This window comes from Alnus glutinosa, chromosome 11, assembly GCF_958979055.1.
Source record: "Alnus glutinosa chromosome 11, dhAlnGlut1.1, whole genome shotgun sequence".
NCBI lineage: Eukaryota > Viridiplantae > Streptophyta > Magnoliopsida > Fagales > Betulaceae > Alnus > Alnus glutinosa.
This window is the reverse complement of record NC_084896.1, coordinates 23,073,036-23,087,112: the sequence shown is the minus strand read 5'-3', so window position 1 is coordinate 23,087,112 and position 14,077 is coordinate 23,073,036. Positions and strand designations below refer to the sequence as shown.

The window sequence follows — 14,077 nt, the reverse complement described above, 5'->3', positions numbered from 1 at the left end:
GTCGGATGGGAGATTCGGAATTTATTCCCGGCTCGGATTGGATTCTTGGCTCGGGATGATTCGTGACTCGAATGGGATCCTCGGCTCGGAAATGCACCCTCAGCTAGGAATGGATCATCAACTCGGGATTGGATCATCGGCTCAGGATGATCGGTAGCTCGGATGAGATCCTCAACTCGGATGGGATCCTCAGCTCTGATTGTATTCTTGGCTCGGGATGATCCGTGACTTGGATGGGATCCTCGGCTCAGAATGCACCCTCGAGTTCGGAATGCATCCTTTGCTCGGATGGTATCTTCAGCTCATATATGATGTGTGTTGAAACTGGGGCTATTCACTGGCGGGTTTTTTTTTTTTTTTTTTTTTTTTTGAGTGTAAGCTCGGAATATGAGTTCAGAGTGTGAGCTTGGAATTGAGCTGCTCATACTCCTCGGACTGGTGTTTTCAGAGGCGCTTGCTTGCTGTAGTTTGAGAAGGCTGGAGGCGATGAAGATGATAAATCCTCGACATCAATGCCAGTGCCAGCTGAAAGCTTAGTATAAGATCAAATAGCCGAAACCTTTGGCCCATTGTTAGAGCAGTCCTCATCCATGGCCCAAATCTAGAAGCTCTAAAAATCAAGCTCCCCAAAAATCAACCTTCACTGAGTTCTTCCATACAGTCCTCCTTTGCAACACAACAAAGAAAAAGACACAACCCGATTGTCGAACTGAGTGCCAAGTTCAACTCTAACTACAGTTACTCTTGTGACTGCGGTCCCGTTTTGTTCTAGCCAGTGGCGTGCGGTGACATCTGCGAAAGAAAAAGCCACCCATGATTGAACTTCACAAGTTTGGGAACGAAACTCATCAGCATCGTTGGACAAGATCTCAGGGTCTGCAGATCGGACCCATTAACCGTCGTCATGATCTTTTGTTCCACCGAACAAGTCATGGCGTAAAGGGCCGGATCTTCAAAGGAAGATCAGACTGGAGCTGAAATCTAAGCTCCGAATGACCTTCTGGGAGAGACCGGCCGGGGTGATGGGTCCTCTAAGGTAATGGCCGAGGGATGCACCCCTATTTCCCCGATCCGAAGTCTGACCCGAGGAGGCGACATTCTGGGAGTCGGTTTAACCCACGGGGCCGATTCAGACTGGAATGAGTTTTTTTTTTTTTTTAATCAAAAGATATCTCACGTATCAAAAGCACAAAGAAAGCCGAATGCTAAAAATTAACAAATTGACTGAAAACACATTAGAATAAACTTATCTCATTTTTTATGGGGGTGAGCATCGATTCGGTGCCACCTGAGGATAAATCTGTCGACACTACCTTTAATAAGAAAAGAAAAGCAGACACGCACAGTGTCTATTTTCTACACATTCCTCCACGTGAGGTTAATGCCTAGGTAGACATACTATATGGGTTTGGCAAAAATGTTGAATTAGCAACTTATCTCGTATATTTGATGAAGATGAACCATCTTTGACCATTGAGCTATTGTACTTGGAGTTTCTCATCTTGGAGCCTTGATACATGCCACTCGGCACTCGGTATGGGGCTCCTCGGGAGAGTGCTCGGGACGTGCCTTTTGGAAGTGGCAACTTGGGCATGGGCTCCTCAGAACGTGTCGCCCAATTTCCCTCTCATAGGTGCTATATATGTTAGACTCGGGCCATTCAGCAAGGGTACTTTTTGGAGCTCAAACTCGGAATGTTACGTTTGGAGAAGCGCATGTTCCTCCCTGTAATCTTTATTTCTGCACAAAAGTATTAACAAAGCATCTTTGTGCCCCCTCACCGGGCAGGACTTTCTCCTTGAGAGAGGGAAAATAGACACCTTTCTTCTTTCTCCTTTTTTTTTTTGGTCGCTGCTTCTGTTGCATTGCAGTGTCTCGGCTATATACTTGAGTTTGTTTGTTTGCCTAAATTTCCTTTTGTCGTGGCATCTACATGATACCAAGTGAACGTATAGAGCTAGAAGTTGATAGCTCTATGCAATTCCCGTGGCGCATACCGAGATCAATCTGTGATAGGAAATCTTCGGTTCGACCGACAAGGTTGCTGTTGCAGCACTTATCGGTTGTGGATCGTATTTTCCAGAGCACAGAACGTGGCACCTGGAGTTGTAGTCCGAAGCTACAAAAGAAAAGGATGGGAAGACTAGGGTCTTCTTTTTGGATCAAAATCTCCTTTTTGAGGTCAAAGATAACATGAGTATATAAAAGTGAAGACAATGAATGTATAAACCATATATATTTTTACGAAAATGAAATCCGAATTTCAGAGATAACGTCTTTTCATTTTCGGTGCTCTTCGGGATTAAGTCCGTCAAACAAACTGCGCAAGCTGAGACATCGTCAACACTTGATATTTTTATGATGAACTTAATGCGAATGGTAAGCCCTCGTCATCACCAGCATGTACAGGTGTCAGGGTGCGTGATCCCTCTTGGCATCACTTCAATGAGGTTTTTAATTATGAAAACCTCTCGTAAAGGTTTGTCCATTGTTGAAGAGGACTTGGTCAACTCTCTTTTTGCTTTTGGTATGTACTTTTTGTCTTTATCTTAAAAAGTAGGAAATAGCAAAGCATCTACGTAGGCTATGTTTATAAAACATAATGGGTGTTGTAAATCACAAAGCAAATAGTTAACTTATCTGGAAATCCGGCAAAAATGGCATGGTATCTCTGGACCGTGAGTGACAGCATCATGGCGACACCTTTTTGGTCTCCAGCAGCTCATCGTTTTCCAAGTTCTTGCCGACAAAAATTTAAAGCCACATGATGTCATCACGTGTGTGTGCAGATTTGGAACCTTTTTTTTTTTTTTTTTGCTGCATAAATCCAGATCTGCATCAACAAGTGTTGCAAGAATTGTACGAACACGACCTAGCCTCAGAGTTGCCACTCTATATATTTTTTCCCATGAGAAAACATGGATATGATGTGTGTTATCGTGGATTGGACATCACCGAATAGGTTGATCGTAGATCTGCTTTGGTATATACGGTGAGGTCCAACACTGGTTTGATGCGTGTTAAAGCACGTCCGATATAGTTGGATGCAGATCAGTTGTTTTTGAACTCAAATTTATGTAGATCTGGATGATAGTACATTTGCATATCTGGCAAAGGCCAGCACCGATTTGGGGTGATTGGATGCAAAATTGAGATGTATAAACGTAAATCTGTGCAAATCTACAGTAGATCAGTAGATATTTGCCACGGATGATGAACAATTTGGGGAAGGAGGCGTGTTCAGCCAGTCATAGCCATGATTTTAGAGACAAGAATTGTCTGATCACGTAGTCACCATTCTGAATTTTTTTTTTTTGCAAGAAACGATTTGTCGTTCCCACAAACGGCACCAAACTGTTGATACAGTTTTCAGCATGGTGACGTGTCGGATGATGATTCGCCTGAAGATTCGCCTTGTTATTTATGATCTGCAGAATAATAAACACTGAGTCGGGGGGTGCCGACAATCCCCCTTCGATGCCTAAGTCAGAAAATATTAATTATGAGCAAAGTAATTTTTTGAAGCACAGAGTCTACCTTAATATCTGAAGAGACTCTGGTATTTATAGAGATTGAGGAGCAGTTAGGATTGCTCCTGGTTTGTGCGGGGATCGGTAGCTGAGGAAGACATGGCCTCGGGTGCACGGACATTTCGGGTTCCATGACCGCCTATCTCGGGCGCACGATCCTTTATGGGTGACATGTTGTTGGAGAAACTTCGGGCGCACGACCTAATTATGTATCGTGCGACGTGTCCCTTAAATCTCGGGTAATCCCGAGATGTTCGCGGACTCGGGTGTTACGATGTATCTGGGTCGACTACCCGAGTCGGGTGGTCGGGTCGGTTGAACCGGTTTGGCCCAAATGATTTTGATGGGCTTTAATAAACTAATATTTTCCCTAACAAATTCTATGGCTACTTTTTTTTTAAGATGATCTTTGAGTTGATGTGTAGAAGAATCTGTGGGTCTCAGTAAGAAATTTTTTTACCAAATCTGTGAAAGGCTCGGTCGGTGATGACGACAGCCTCGGTGTGACCAGTAGACCCGGGCTTGATTTGGTATCCCCGAGCCTTGCCTTCGTTCAAGTTGCGGAAACCCACGTTCATCCCCGAATCGCACCACCATAGCTCACCCACCGAGGCCCAAATAATCCAGAACCTTCGGTGTCTTAGAGAAGAAGAATGGAAAAGATGGGTCAACAAGAAAGAGACATGTATGCTGACACGTGAGAGATATAATAGACATATCAAATCCTCTTTAAGAAGAGAAGCCTAGTTTACCTCTCCAGTCTAAAAAGGAAAAAATTGGGGCTTCAACCTAAAGAAAGAGAGCTTTTTGTGTGCTCACTATGGCCTAGATGATGCCAAAAACACTGCCCGAGCTACACATTCCCTCTCTATCAATATCAGTTTGAGTTTTAGAGCCCGTCGAGGCTGATTTGATTTACTTCGAGAGCTTACAGCCTATAGGTGTCATACCGAATGAGTTCACTAACTTGAGGAACTTGATGAATATTGATCAAAAAGAAAAAAGAAAAAAAGTACTCCGAGGGGTGAGTGCAGTGTAAACTCCGAGGTGTTTTATCCCGAAGTGGCCACCCTCCAAAAAGTTAGATCCGAGGGTATTTTACCAAGGACAAAAGTTAGATCCGAAGGTGTTCTACCAAGGAGAAAAGCTAGACCCGAGGGTGATCTACCGAGGCGAAAAGTATGTACCGAGATGACACAAACCGAGAGTATTATTCCGAGGGTTATCCCGAGGACCCTATGCCCGAGCTTCTAGTTCCTAAGGGCACACTCTGAGGACCCCTCCAAATTTGCCATCCTTCAAAGTGCACAGTCATGCCGAGGGACCAATCCGAACTGAGGGTCCAGTTTGAGGAACTCTCCCAAAGAGCCCCATATCGAGCGGTGTGTAAAATGAGGAACTCCAAGTAAGAAGGTTCATCTTCATCGAATGCACCAAATAAGTTCATACTCTTCTTTTACAAACATAATTTATGTTGAAGTAAAAAAAAAAAAAAATGTTGGTTCTTATTTTATAAACCATAATATATATATATATATATATATATATCCAACACCGAGAGCAAGGAAGAACAAACAGTTCCCAGGTACTGATTGATCATTTTTGGAGAAGTTTGATGAAGAAGTGCTTTTACTATGTTCCGGACTGCCCACCTTAAACGACTTAGCCCACGGTCGCGGACTAATATTATGGGGGGTAGCTCAGCAAAGATGAAAACCCTCCCGACTTCCTTCCTCGGACGACTCGAATGGGTTATGGAAGGGATACCCAGGGAAGAATCCCCCCGACTTCCTTCCTCGGACGACCTGAAAGGGTTATGGAAGGGATACCCAGGGAAGAAACCCCTCGATTGGGGGTTTCCGAAGGATAAGGATAAGGATATGGTAATCTAAAGTACAGTCATCACAAGATATGACTCCACAAAGACAGATGAAGAGAGATTTCATCAAAAGAATCCGCCCGACTCTCTTCCTCGGACGACTCGAAAGGGTTAAGGAAGAGAACCCATGGAAGAATCCGCCCGACTTCATTCCTCGGACGACCCGAAAAGAGTTATGTAAGGGATACCCAGGGAAGAATCCACTCGACTCTCTTCCTCGAACGACTCAAAAAGGTTAGGGAAGAGATACCACGGGAAGAATCCGCCCGACTTCCTTCCTCGGACGACCTAAAAAGGTTATGGAAGTGATACCCAGGGAAGAATCCGCCTGACTCTCTCCTCGGACGACTCGAAAGGGTTAGGGAAGAGATACCCAGGGAAGAATCCACCCGGCTTCATTCCTCAGACGACCCGAAAGGGTTATGGAATGGATACCCAGGGAAGAATTCGTTCGACTTCCTTCCTCGGATGACTCGAAAGGGTTATGGAAGGGATACCCAGGGAAAAAACCCATCGATTGGGGGTTTCCAAAGGATAAGGATAAGGATAATCTAAGGCTTCATCATCACAAGATATGGCTCCTCAAAGACCGACATAAAGGCAAAATTCACCAAAGCTGATTCAAGCTCTAGGGCAGAAATCTCGCAAGAAGAGGCTCAAACTTAAAAGGGATACCTAGGGTACCTGACTATCCACCTCGAATGACTTAGCCCGCGGTCGGGAACTAAAGTTATGGGAGGTAGCTCAACAAAGTTAAAGCAAGAAGGTAAAGCTTCAGGATGACAGAGCTTCATGAAGATAGAGCTTCAGGAAGATAGAGCTTCAAGGAGATAAAGCTTCAGGATGACAAAGCTTTAGGAAGATTTTCAAAAAGATAAAGCTTCGGGAAGGTAAAGCTTCAGGAAGAAAAAGCTTTAGGATGACAGAGCTTCATAAAGATAGAGCTTCAAGAAGACAAAACTTCAAAAAAATAAAGTTTCAGGGAGATAAAGCTTCAGGATGACAAAGCTTCAGGAAGATTCAAAAGGATAAAGCTTCAGGAAGGTAAAGCTTTAGGAAGAAAAAGCTTCAGGAAAGATTCAGGAAGATAAAGCTTCAGGAAGATAAAGCTTCAGAAAGATAAAGCTTCAGAAAGATAAATCTTCAGAAAGATAAAGCTTCAAAAAGATAAAGCTTCAGGGAGATAAAGCTTCAGGATGACAAAGCTTTATGATGACAAAGCTTCAGGATGACAAAGCTTCAGGAAGATAAAGCTTTAGGATGACAAAGCTTCAGGAAGATTCAAAAGGATAAAGCTTCAGGAAGAAAAAGCTTTAGGATGACAGAGCTTCAAGAAAGATTTAGGAAGATAAAGCTTCAAAAAGATAAAGCTTCAAGGAGATAAAGCTTCAGGATGACAAAGCTTTAGGATGACAAAGCTTCAGGAAGATAAAGCTTCAGAAAGGTAAACAGGAAGGTAAAGATTCAGGAAGATAAAGCTTCAGAATGATAAAGTTTCAAGAAGATAAAAGCTTCAGGAAGGTAAAGATTTGGAAAGATAAAGCTTCAGAAAGGTAAAGTTTCAGGAAAATAAAGCTTCAGAATGATAAAGATTCGGGAAGATAAAGCTTCAAAAAGATAAAGATTTAGGAAAATAAAGCTTTAGGAAGACAAAGCTTCGGGAAGATAAAGCTTCAGGATGACAAAGCTTCAAGATGACAAAGCTTCAGGAAGCATCGTCCAGGATACCAAGATGACCTGACTATCCGCCTCAAACGACTTGGCCCACGGTCGTGGACTAAAGTTATGGGGGGTAGCTCAACAAAGTCAAAGCTTCTGCAAAGGGAAAATCAACGAAGCTGCACCAAGCTCTCGGATTAAGATCTCTCAGGAGCAGCTCGGAATAAGGTATGGGGAGACAACCCCTACAACAAACCTTATGGGGAGACAACCCCTATAACAAACCATACGGGGATACCACCTCTCCAAAAAAAACCAAGTGAGACGAAGCTAGATGGTGTTCAGATCAGAAGATTTCGTACACCAAGCACAAAGCCTCAGTGCCAATCTGAGCCTCTAAAGCAACCAACAGAGATTTTTGTGGAAGTGGTTTGCGAAGCACTACTGGTGAAGAAGGTTCGGGTACCTTAAGCCATTTTCTTCAATGGTTTACCCTTTTTTATCAGACATAACCTTGCTATCAGAAAAGTTGTACGCAAAGTGTTTTCTTAGAGTGGCATTTCACCATGATCTTGGTGAAATTGACTACATCAGTCTGATCCATCTCCTTTCGAGGGTAGGAGACCATCTTCACAACTTTGGCCCGACCTACAATATTATGTAGAGGCACTTATGAAGAAGATATCTATGGGGAGTTGCTATTAGTACTCTGACAGATCACAAGTGTCTAAGAATTGAATTGGCATCCATCAGGTCAAACGCCACTCCAATCCAGAGATTCGAGGTATTATTCGTCATAATTACTTTGAAAGAGGCGGCAATTGTCAGATACAGATTATGGAAGATCCAGATTCAGAAATTGAGGTACTAAATTCTCTTACATTCTAAATTCAAATAAGAGAATTAGGGGGTAACTGTTGGAGAAATAATCAGCTCCAAAGACGCGTGGCCGAGCCCATTGGGTCGGCCAGGCCAGATCAAACCTAAGTACAAGACCATTCGTTATCTCCAAAAAGACGCATATCCCGAGTATATCAAGATAAGACTTTTATCCCATCAAATATGGGATAGGATACCTAATAGTATGACATCAGACGAAGAGGTAATGTCCTACCCAGCTTGGACTCTACTACCCAATTTGAATTCTATGAAGATAAGATTAAAGACTATGTGATTTAGGACTCAGGCTCCTAATCAAATTATGCTCCAAGTATTCTAGCAATTTTATAACTGTGAATTATGAGCTTATAAATAAGACCACTACGCCAGGTATTTTTTACACGCAGATTCTTTAAGCTCTAAGATTATTGATCCTCTCCAGAAAATAAATAATTTGAACTGACTTAGGCATCGGAGTGGGGGTATGGTTAGCACCCCCGACGAGCCGTTTATTATTTTGCAGATTACGAGGATAACGAATATCAGGGAAAGCGTACCGGAAACTGTACCAACAATTCCGAAAGTATTACACTTTCTATGGAGAAACATATTACAAATTGTTGAAAATTATTTCATGAAAATTTAAGTTTCCCTTCAATTTGAATATTTCAGCTTTCCCTCTATTTTTCAATTATTCTTTCTCCCATATTGAAAAGTTATGAGTTTTTTCTGTACTTTATAAGCACTTATCTTGCTCTTATACTAGATAAGATTTTGAGTACACATGTGCTAGTTTTGTCACCCAGTGTGAAGCATTGGTCGTCACACGTACGCGTGTCTCTTAGCCGCTATCGTCGCACACGAGCTTACTGCTTATTTTTACATTTTTCTAATGTGTACAACTGCTTTTCTAACAGTTATATTTTTGAATACTTAATTGTTTTCTCAACCATCAGAAACTATATTTTCTAATTGTTTTTTCAACAGTCAAACTTTTTTTTAACAGTTAGAAACTGTAATAAACTGTTTATGTAATTTATATAAAAATATATTTTTCCAGCATATTTTGTCAATCTATTTTCCTTCTCTGCTATTACAAATTTTTTTATTCAGAGTAGTCTTCAAAATTTGCAATCTGCACATTACATACAGACAATATTGCATCCTGAGGACAAAATTGTTGTATTTCCTTTTACAAAACCTACTGTTTAAGTTAGAGGCAATATTTGTTTAAGAGACAAATTAATTTTCGCCTTCCTGTCCAAAAATTCAGTAATTTTTTGCTTTCTTCAATTTATGTAGTTCCACATCTTTATTTCCAACGCAAATAACACGAGTACTCATTATCACAAATAATAACATTTTATGCAGGCCCCCTAGTTTTCAAAATCTCTCCAAATCTTTCTTTCTTTTCTCAATGCTAATATTCTCAAATATCTTTCTTTAAATGTTAGAAGACAAGGGAATGAAAACTTAAGAAAATTGAGATCAGGATTCTCTATAATTATTTGTCCAAATTTAAGAGAATTTGAGCAAATAATTGTAAGAGACAACTTATGGAACTCACCTGACCAAATAAAAATTAGATTGCCCAACTATTTATCTGGTCAGGTGCATTTCATAAGTAATCGCTCACAATCACCTGAAATTCAGGCAAATAATTATAAAGGATCTTGATTTTAAAATTTCACATTTAGGCCATTTATAAAAGTTCTACAAGCTCGTGAACCATTACTTAAACATCAAGAAATTTAGCTATTAAGAAAACTGTTCAGCTAATAAGGCAACTTAGCTTAGCTATTAAGAAAACTCAGCTAGTCAGAAAACTTAACTCAATTTTCCTTGGGCCTTCAATTTTTTTCCCTGGGTGTAACATTTACTTTTCAAAAATAAACAAGTCAATGATTTGCTCAATAAGTAAACTCGAATGAAATTAACAAATTTGGTACTTTTGGCCTCTTTGTGTGAAATATTGTCAAAGTTAATGCACTACAGTTAAATAAAAAAAAGGAAAATTTTTATTTAATCCTTTTAAAGTTTTTTAACTTTGAAAGATAATTACAGAAGTAATAGAAGTTCAAGATAGTTATGTAACAAAAATTTAAAAAATAAATTCAAAAATTGAAAAAGTAAGAAAATCAAGGGAAAAATATATTTTAGCCCCCCAAACTACCACCCTTTCTCCGGATGGCCCCCCAAACTACCAATGCTTAGATTCTGGCCCCCCAAACTACCATTTTCTGATTTTTTGGCCCCATCCGTCCATTTAAGCCGTTAATTTTAAACAGAATTTCGAAAATATCCCTCTTACACTTTGAAATTCTCACGATTAAGGGAGGGGTATTTTCGGGTTTTGGCCAATTTTTGTTAGAATTAACGGCATAAATAGACGGATGGGGCCAAAAAATTAGAAAGTGGTAGTTTGGGGGGCCAGAATCTAAGCATTGGTAGTTTGGGGAGCCATCCGGAGAATGAGTGGTAGTTTGGGGGGCTAATATATATTTTTCCCGAAAATCAACCTATCTTCAAGCACTAGCAAGGAGAATGGTTTCATGCTAATCAGCATTGATTACCATAAATATTTTGAGGTCGTATCAATCATTTTCTTTTTTTCTCGGTTTTACATATTTTTAGTGTTGCATTATATTTTCAAAACAAGCTCAAAAGACTAAAAAATCGGTGAAAATTATTTTTAGAAGTGTTTAAAATAGGCTCATTATCTATTTGCGAATAGTGGATAATAAACGCACTTAATAATCTCGCGGATGCAGATAGTAAATAAATTATGTAGATATGGATATCTAAAAGTGATATCCGCATTTTGTAGATGTAGGTGTAGATATTGCAAATGACCGCGTAAATATCCACATGTATACCCCTACTAAGAATGCTCTTAATTAGGACCCTTTAGTGCGAGTGAATTTTGGTTAAGTTGAGTAGTGGGACATAGAACGACCCAAAATGGGTTATGGAACAACCCATGGTCATTCATTGAACGACAATGATCGATCACCCGGTCCAAAAACTCATATTAGGATTTCTTGTGATTAGGGTTTCTAAGATGTGTTTGTGGTTTCTGCTTAGACTAGTGGCTAATATTAAAGTGTGGACTTGCAAAACTAGAAGTTTGACCTTTCCAAATGTTTGAGGTTAGACTTGAGCGTTTGAGATAAGTAATCGCTCATGGGAACGCCAAAACACTTTGTCATGACACATGAATATTTTATCTATAAAATAGCATTTTGATACCCATGCCTTTCATAAAAATATGTTGTGAGCCCTAACACTTTATAAACATTGATTGACAAATGAATTTATTCATTTAAATAGTTTAGAAGTAATTGAATAATTAAAAGAAAAATTAAAAATTAAAAATTAAAAATTAAAAATTAAAAAAAAAAAAAAAAAAAAAAAAAAAAAAAAAACTAATTGGCTAAAGATAGAGGTGATTAAAAATATCTTTGCATATTTGTGAACGAATTTTAAGATTAAATCCATCTCTATTCTGGATAAATTATTTAAGAGTTGCAGATATTATCTATTAACTGAATTTTTTAAGTCAAAGAACTTTACAAAAAAAAAAAAAAAAAACTAATTGGCTAAAGATAGAGGTGATTAAAAATCTCCTTGCATTTGTGAACGAAATTTAAGATTAAATCCATCTCTATTCTGGATAAATTATTTAAGAGTTGCAGATATTATCTATTAACTGAATTTTTTAAGTCAAATAACTTAAATAATATATGCACTTATCCCAAAAAAAAAAAAAAAAGTGCACTTGCATAGTTGCATAATACAATGTGTTAAAAATAATAAAAATAATAATATCAAGTTTATTTTTTATTTTTTTTACAAAAAAGAGTTTTATGCTGACGTGGCAGATTCACTGGATTTAATACACGTGGCGAGAACTAAGAATAAGATCTCCTCCCCCATGGTTTGTAGGTTTCAGACTTCCAGTTTTCCAATCGAATTCCTCTTTGCTTGTTTACCATGGCAACCATGAAACTGAGAATAAGATCCCTCGAATCCAAACAGACCCTGAAAATCGAAATCCCCACTCCCTCTACTCTCCAACAACTCAAGCAAACCCTATCTCAATCACTCTCGTCTTCCGCTTCTTCTTCCTCTCCTTCTATCCATCTCTCCCTCAATCGCAAGGACGAGCTCCACGCGTCCTCACCCGAAGCGTCCCTCCAGTCCCTCGGTATCACCTCCGGTGACCTTATCTTCTTCACCCTCAACCCCACTGGCTTTTCCTCCTCTTCTCAAATCCTAGCGCTCAATTCCGATTCCAGTTCCAATTCCGTACAACGACCACATCAAACCTTGGCTCCAAATTTCCCAAATCTAGAAAACCCATCTGAAATTCCTACAGAATTTCAAACCATAGAACAAATTCCATCAAATCAAGACACCCCAGTTCGAGATTTGTCCGTACAAGGGCCTGAGATTGCAGACTCCGATATGAGCGATTCGAAGAGTTTTCAGGAACACGATGGGTCTGTGGTTTTGAATTCGGAGAACGAAGGAACCCTGGAATTTTCCTGTGCTGAAACGATGGGGGTGGATGATGTGTCGGTTTCAACGGGGAAGAAGTTTTCTGAGCGTTGTTTTCTGAGGAGGGTGCTGAGCAAGGAGCTGGGCGACTATGGTGGTGACCACGCGCTGTTTGTGATCGCCGTTCATGCGGTTTTTATGGAGTCCGGTTTCGTTGGATTCGATTCCGTCTCGGGCATGCGGGTCGACCGGTTTCACCTTGCGGACGAGTGGCCTTCGAACGTGTTATCGGTGTCGCTCTGGTATACTCTGCCTGAGCTTCTAGGACATGGCTATTGTAATTTTGGTAATGTGGTTGAAAGTGTTTGTTTGAAGTTTCAGAGTTTAGGGCACTTGGTCACTATCTATGGGTCTTTGGCTAAGGGCGGGTCGGGGTTGCATCGGGTGTGTTTGAATGAGAATAGGTTTGTGCCGGCGATCAGTTTAGCTAATAGTGACTCGGTTGATAGCATTAACGAAGAAAATGGGTACCCAGAAAGTGAGATTTTTGAGTTTTGGAAGATGGTGAAGGATGGGCTCGTATTGCCACTTTTGATTGATCTTTGTGAAAAGACTGGTCTCGGCCTTCCACCGTGCTTTATGCGCCTCCCCGCGGAGCTTAAACTTAAGATTTTGGAATCTCTTCACGGTGTCGATCTCGCAAAGGTGGGATGCGTGTGTTCCGAATTGAGGTATTTGTCTTCACGTGATGAGTTGTGGAAACAGAAATTTGATGAGGAGTTTGGACGAGCGGCGGGAGCGCAGGGAATTGGTCAATGGAAAGCTAGGTTTGCTTCGTTTTGGGAGAGCAGCAAGAAGAGGAAGACGGAAGCTGGCCGGTATAGAGGCTTTCTTCAGAGGCATTTTCTCATCCAGGAGAATCCATTTGGCGCTCCTATGGTGGGCGGAGATCATGACCAAATGCCGGGTCTTGCCGTAGCTTCTCCTTTCGGAAGATCCAGAGGGATTCAGTGGCTTCGACTAGGAGGATCCAATGTCTAGTGGTCCGGTGCTACAACTGAATCCTGGGATTTAACCAGAAGTCTTTTTTATGTATATAAATAAGTCTCACGTTCGACATACCAATAGAATGAGGGGTCACAGGAGGACAGTTGAATGCTTTGAAAGTTGCTGCTGGTTTTGACGTTTACAGGGAGGAGCTCAGGTTTCGTTATTGTGGGTAGTGTTTATGACTTTACTTTTGGAAGAATTGAAAGTTTTGTTTCTTAGTAGTGGTATTTTTAAGTGCAGTTTTGTTCTTGTTTTACTGCTATCAAATTGATTATTGAGCTTGATTCTGTTAAAATAAAAGTTTTACCCACTTAAGTTTTTACCAAATGGGTATGGTTGAACTGACAAGATTATATGCTTTTTAATACTGGGTAGTGAAGATAAAGAAAAAAGAGAAGGATTTGTGGTTGTTTTAGTAGTGAAAACCTTAAACCGTTTATGGTTGTTGCTAATGAATGAGGCCATTGCACTCACTCATTGAGACCTCAGCATGTGCTTTGTTCAAGGTTTTGGGAAACCATTGTCCGGCAATCAAATTATGTTTTGGACTCTCGCAGTCTGCCAACAATATTTTATGTGG

At 40.3% G+C, this 14,077-nt stretch overlaps 1 protein-coding gene across 1 annotated transcript; it reads left to right on the top strand.

Annotated features, from left to right (window-relative positions):
• The first annotated feature begins 11,884 nt into the window (after positions 1 to 11,884).
• Positions 11,885 to 13,718, top strand: LOC133882144 (F-box protein SKIP22-like). Its single transcript, XM_062321252.1, has one exon. The coding sequence runs from the start codon at positions 11,941 to 11,943 to the stop codon at positions 13,486 to 13,488; it is 1,548 nt and encodes a 515-aa protein (XP_062177236.1). The 5' UTR covers positions 11,885 to 11,940; the 3' UTR covers positions 13,489 to 13,718.
• Positions 13,719 to 14,077: the final 359 nt, after the last annotated feature.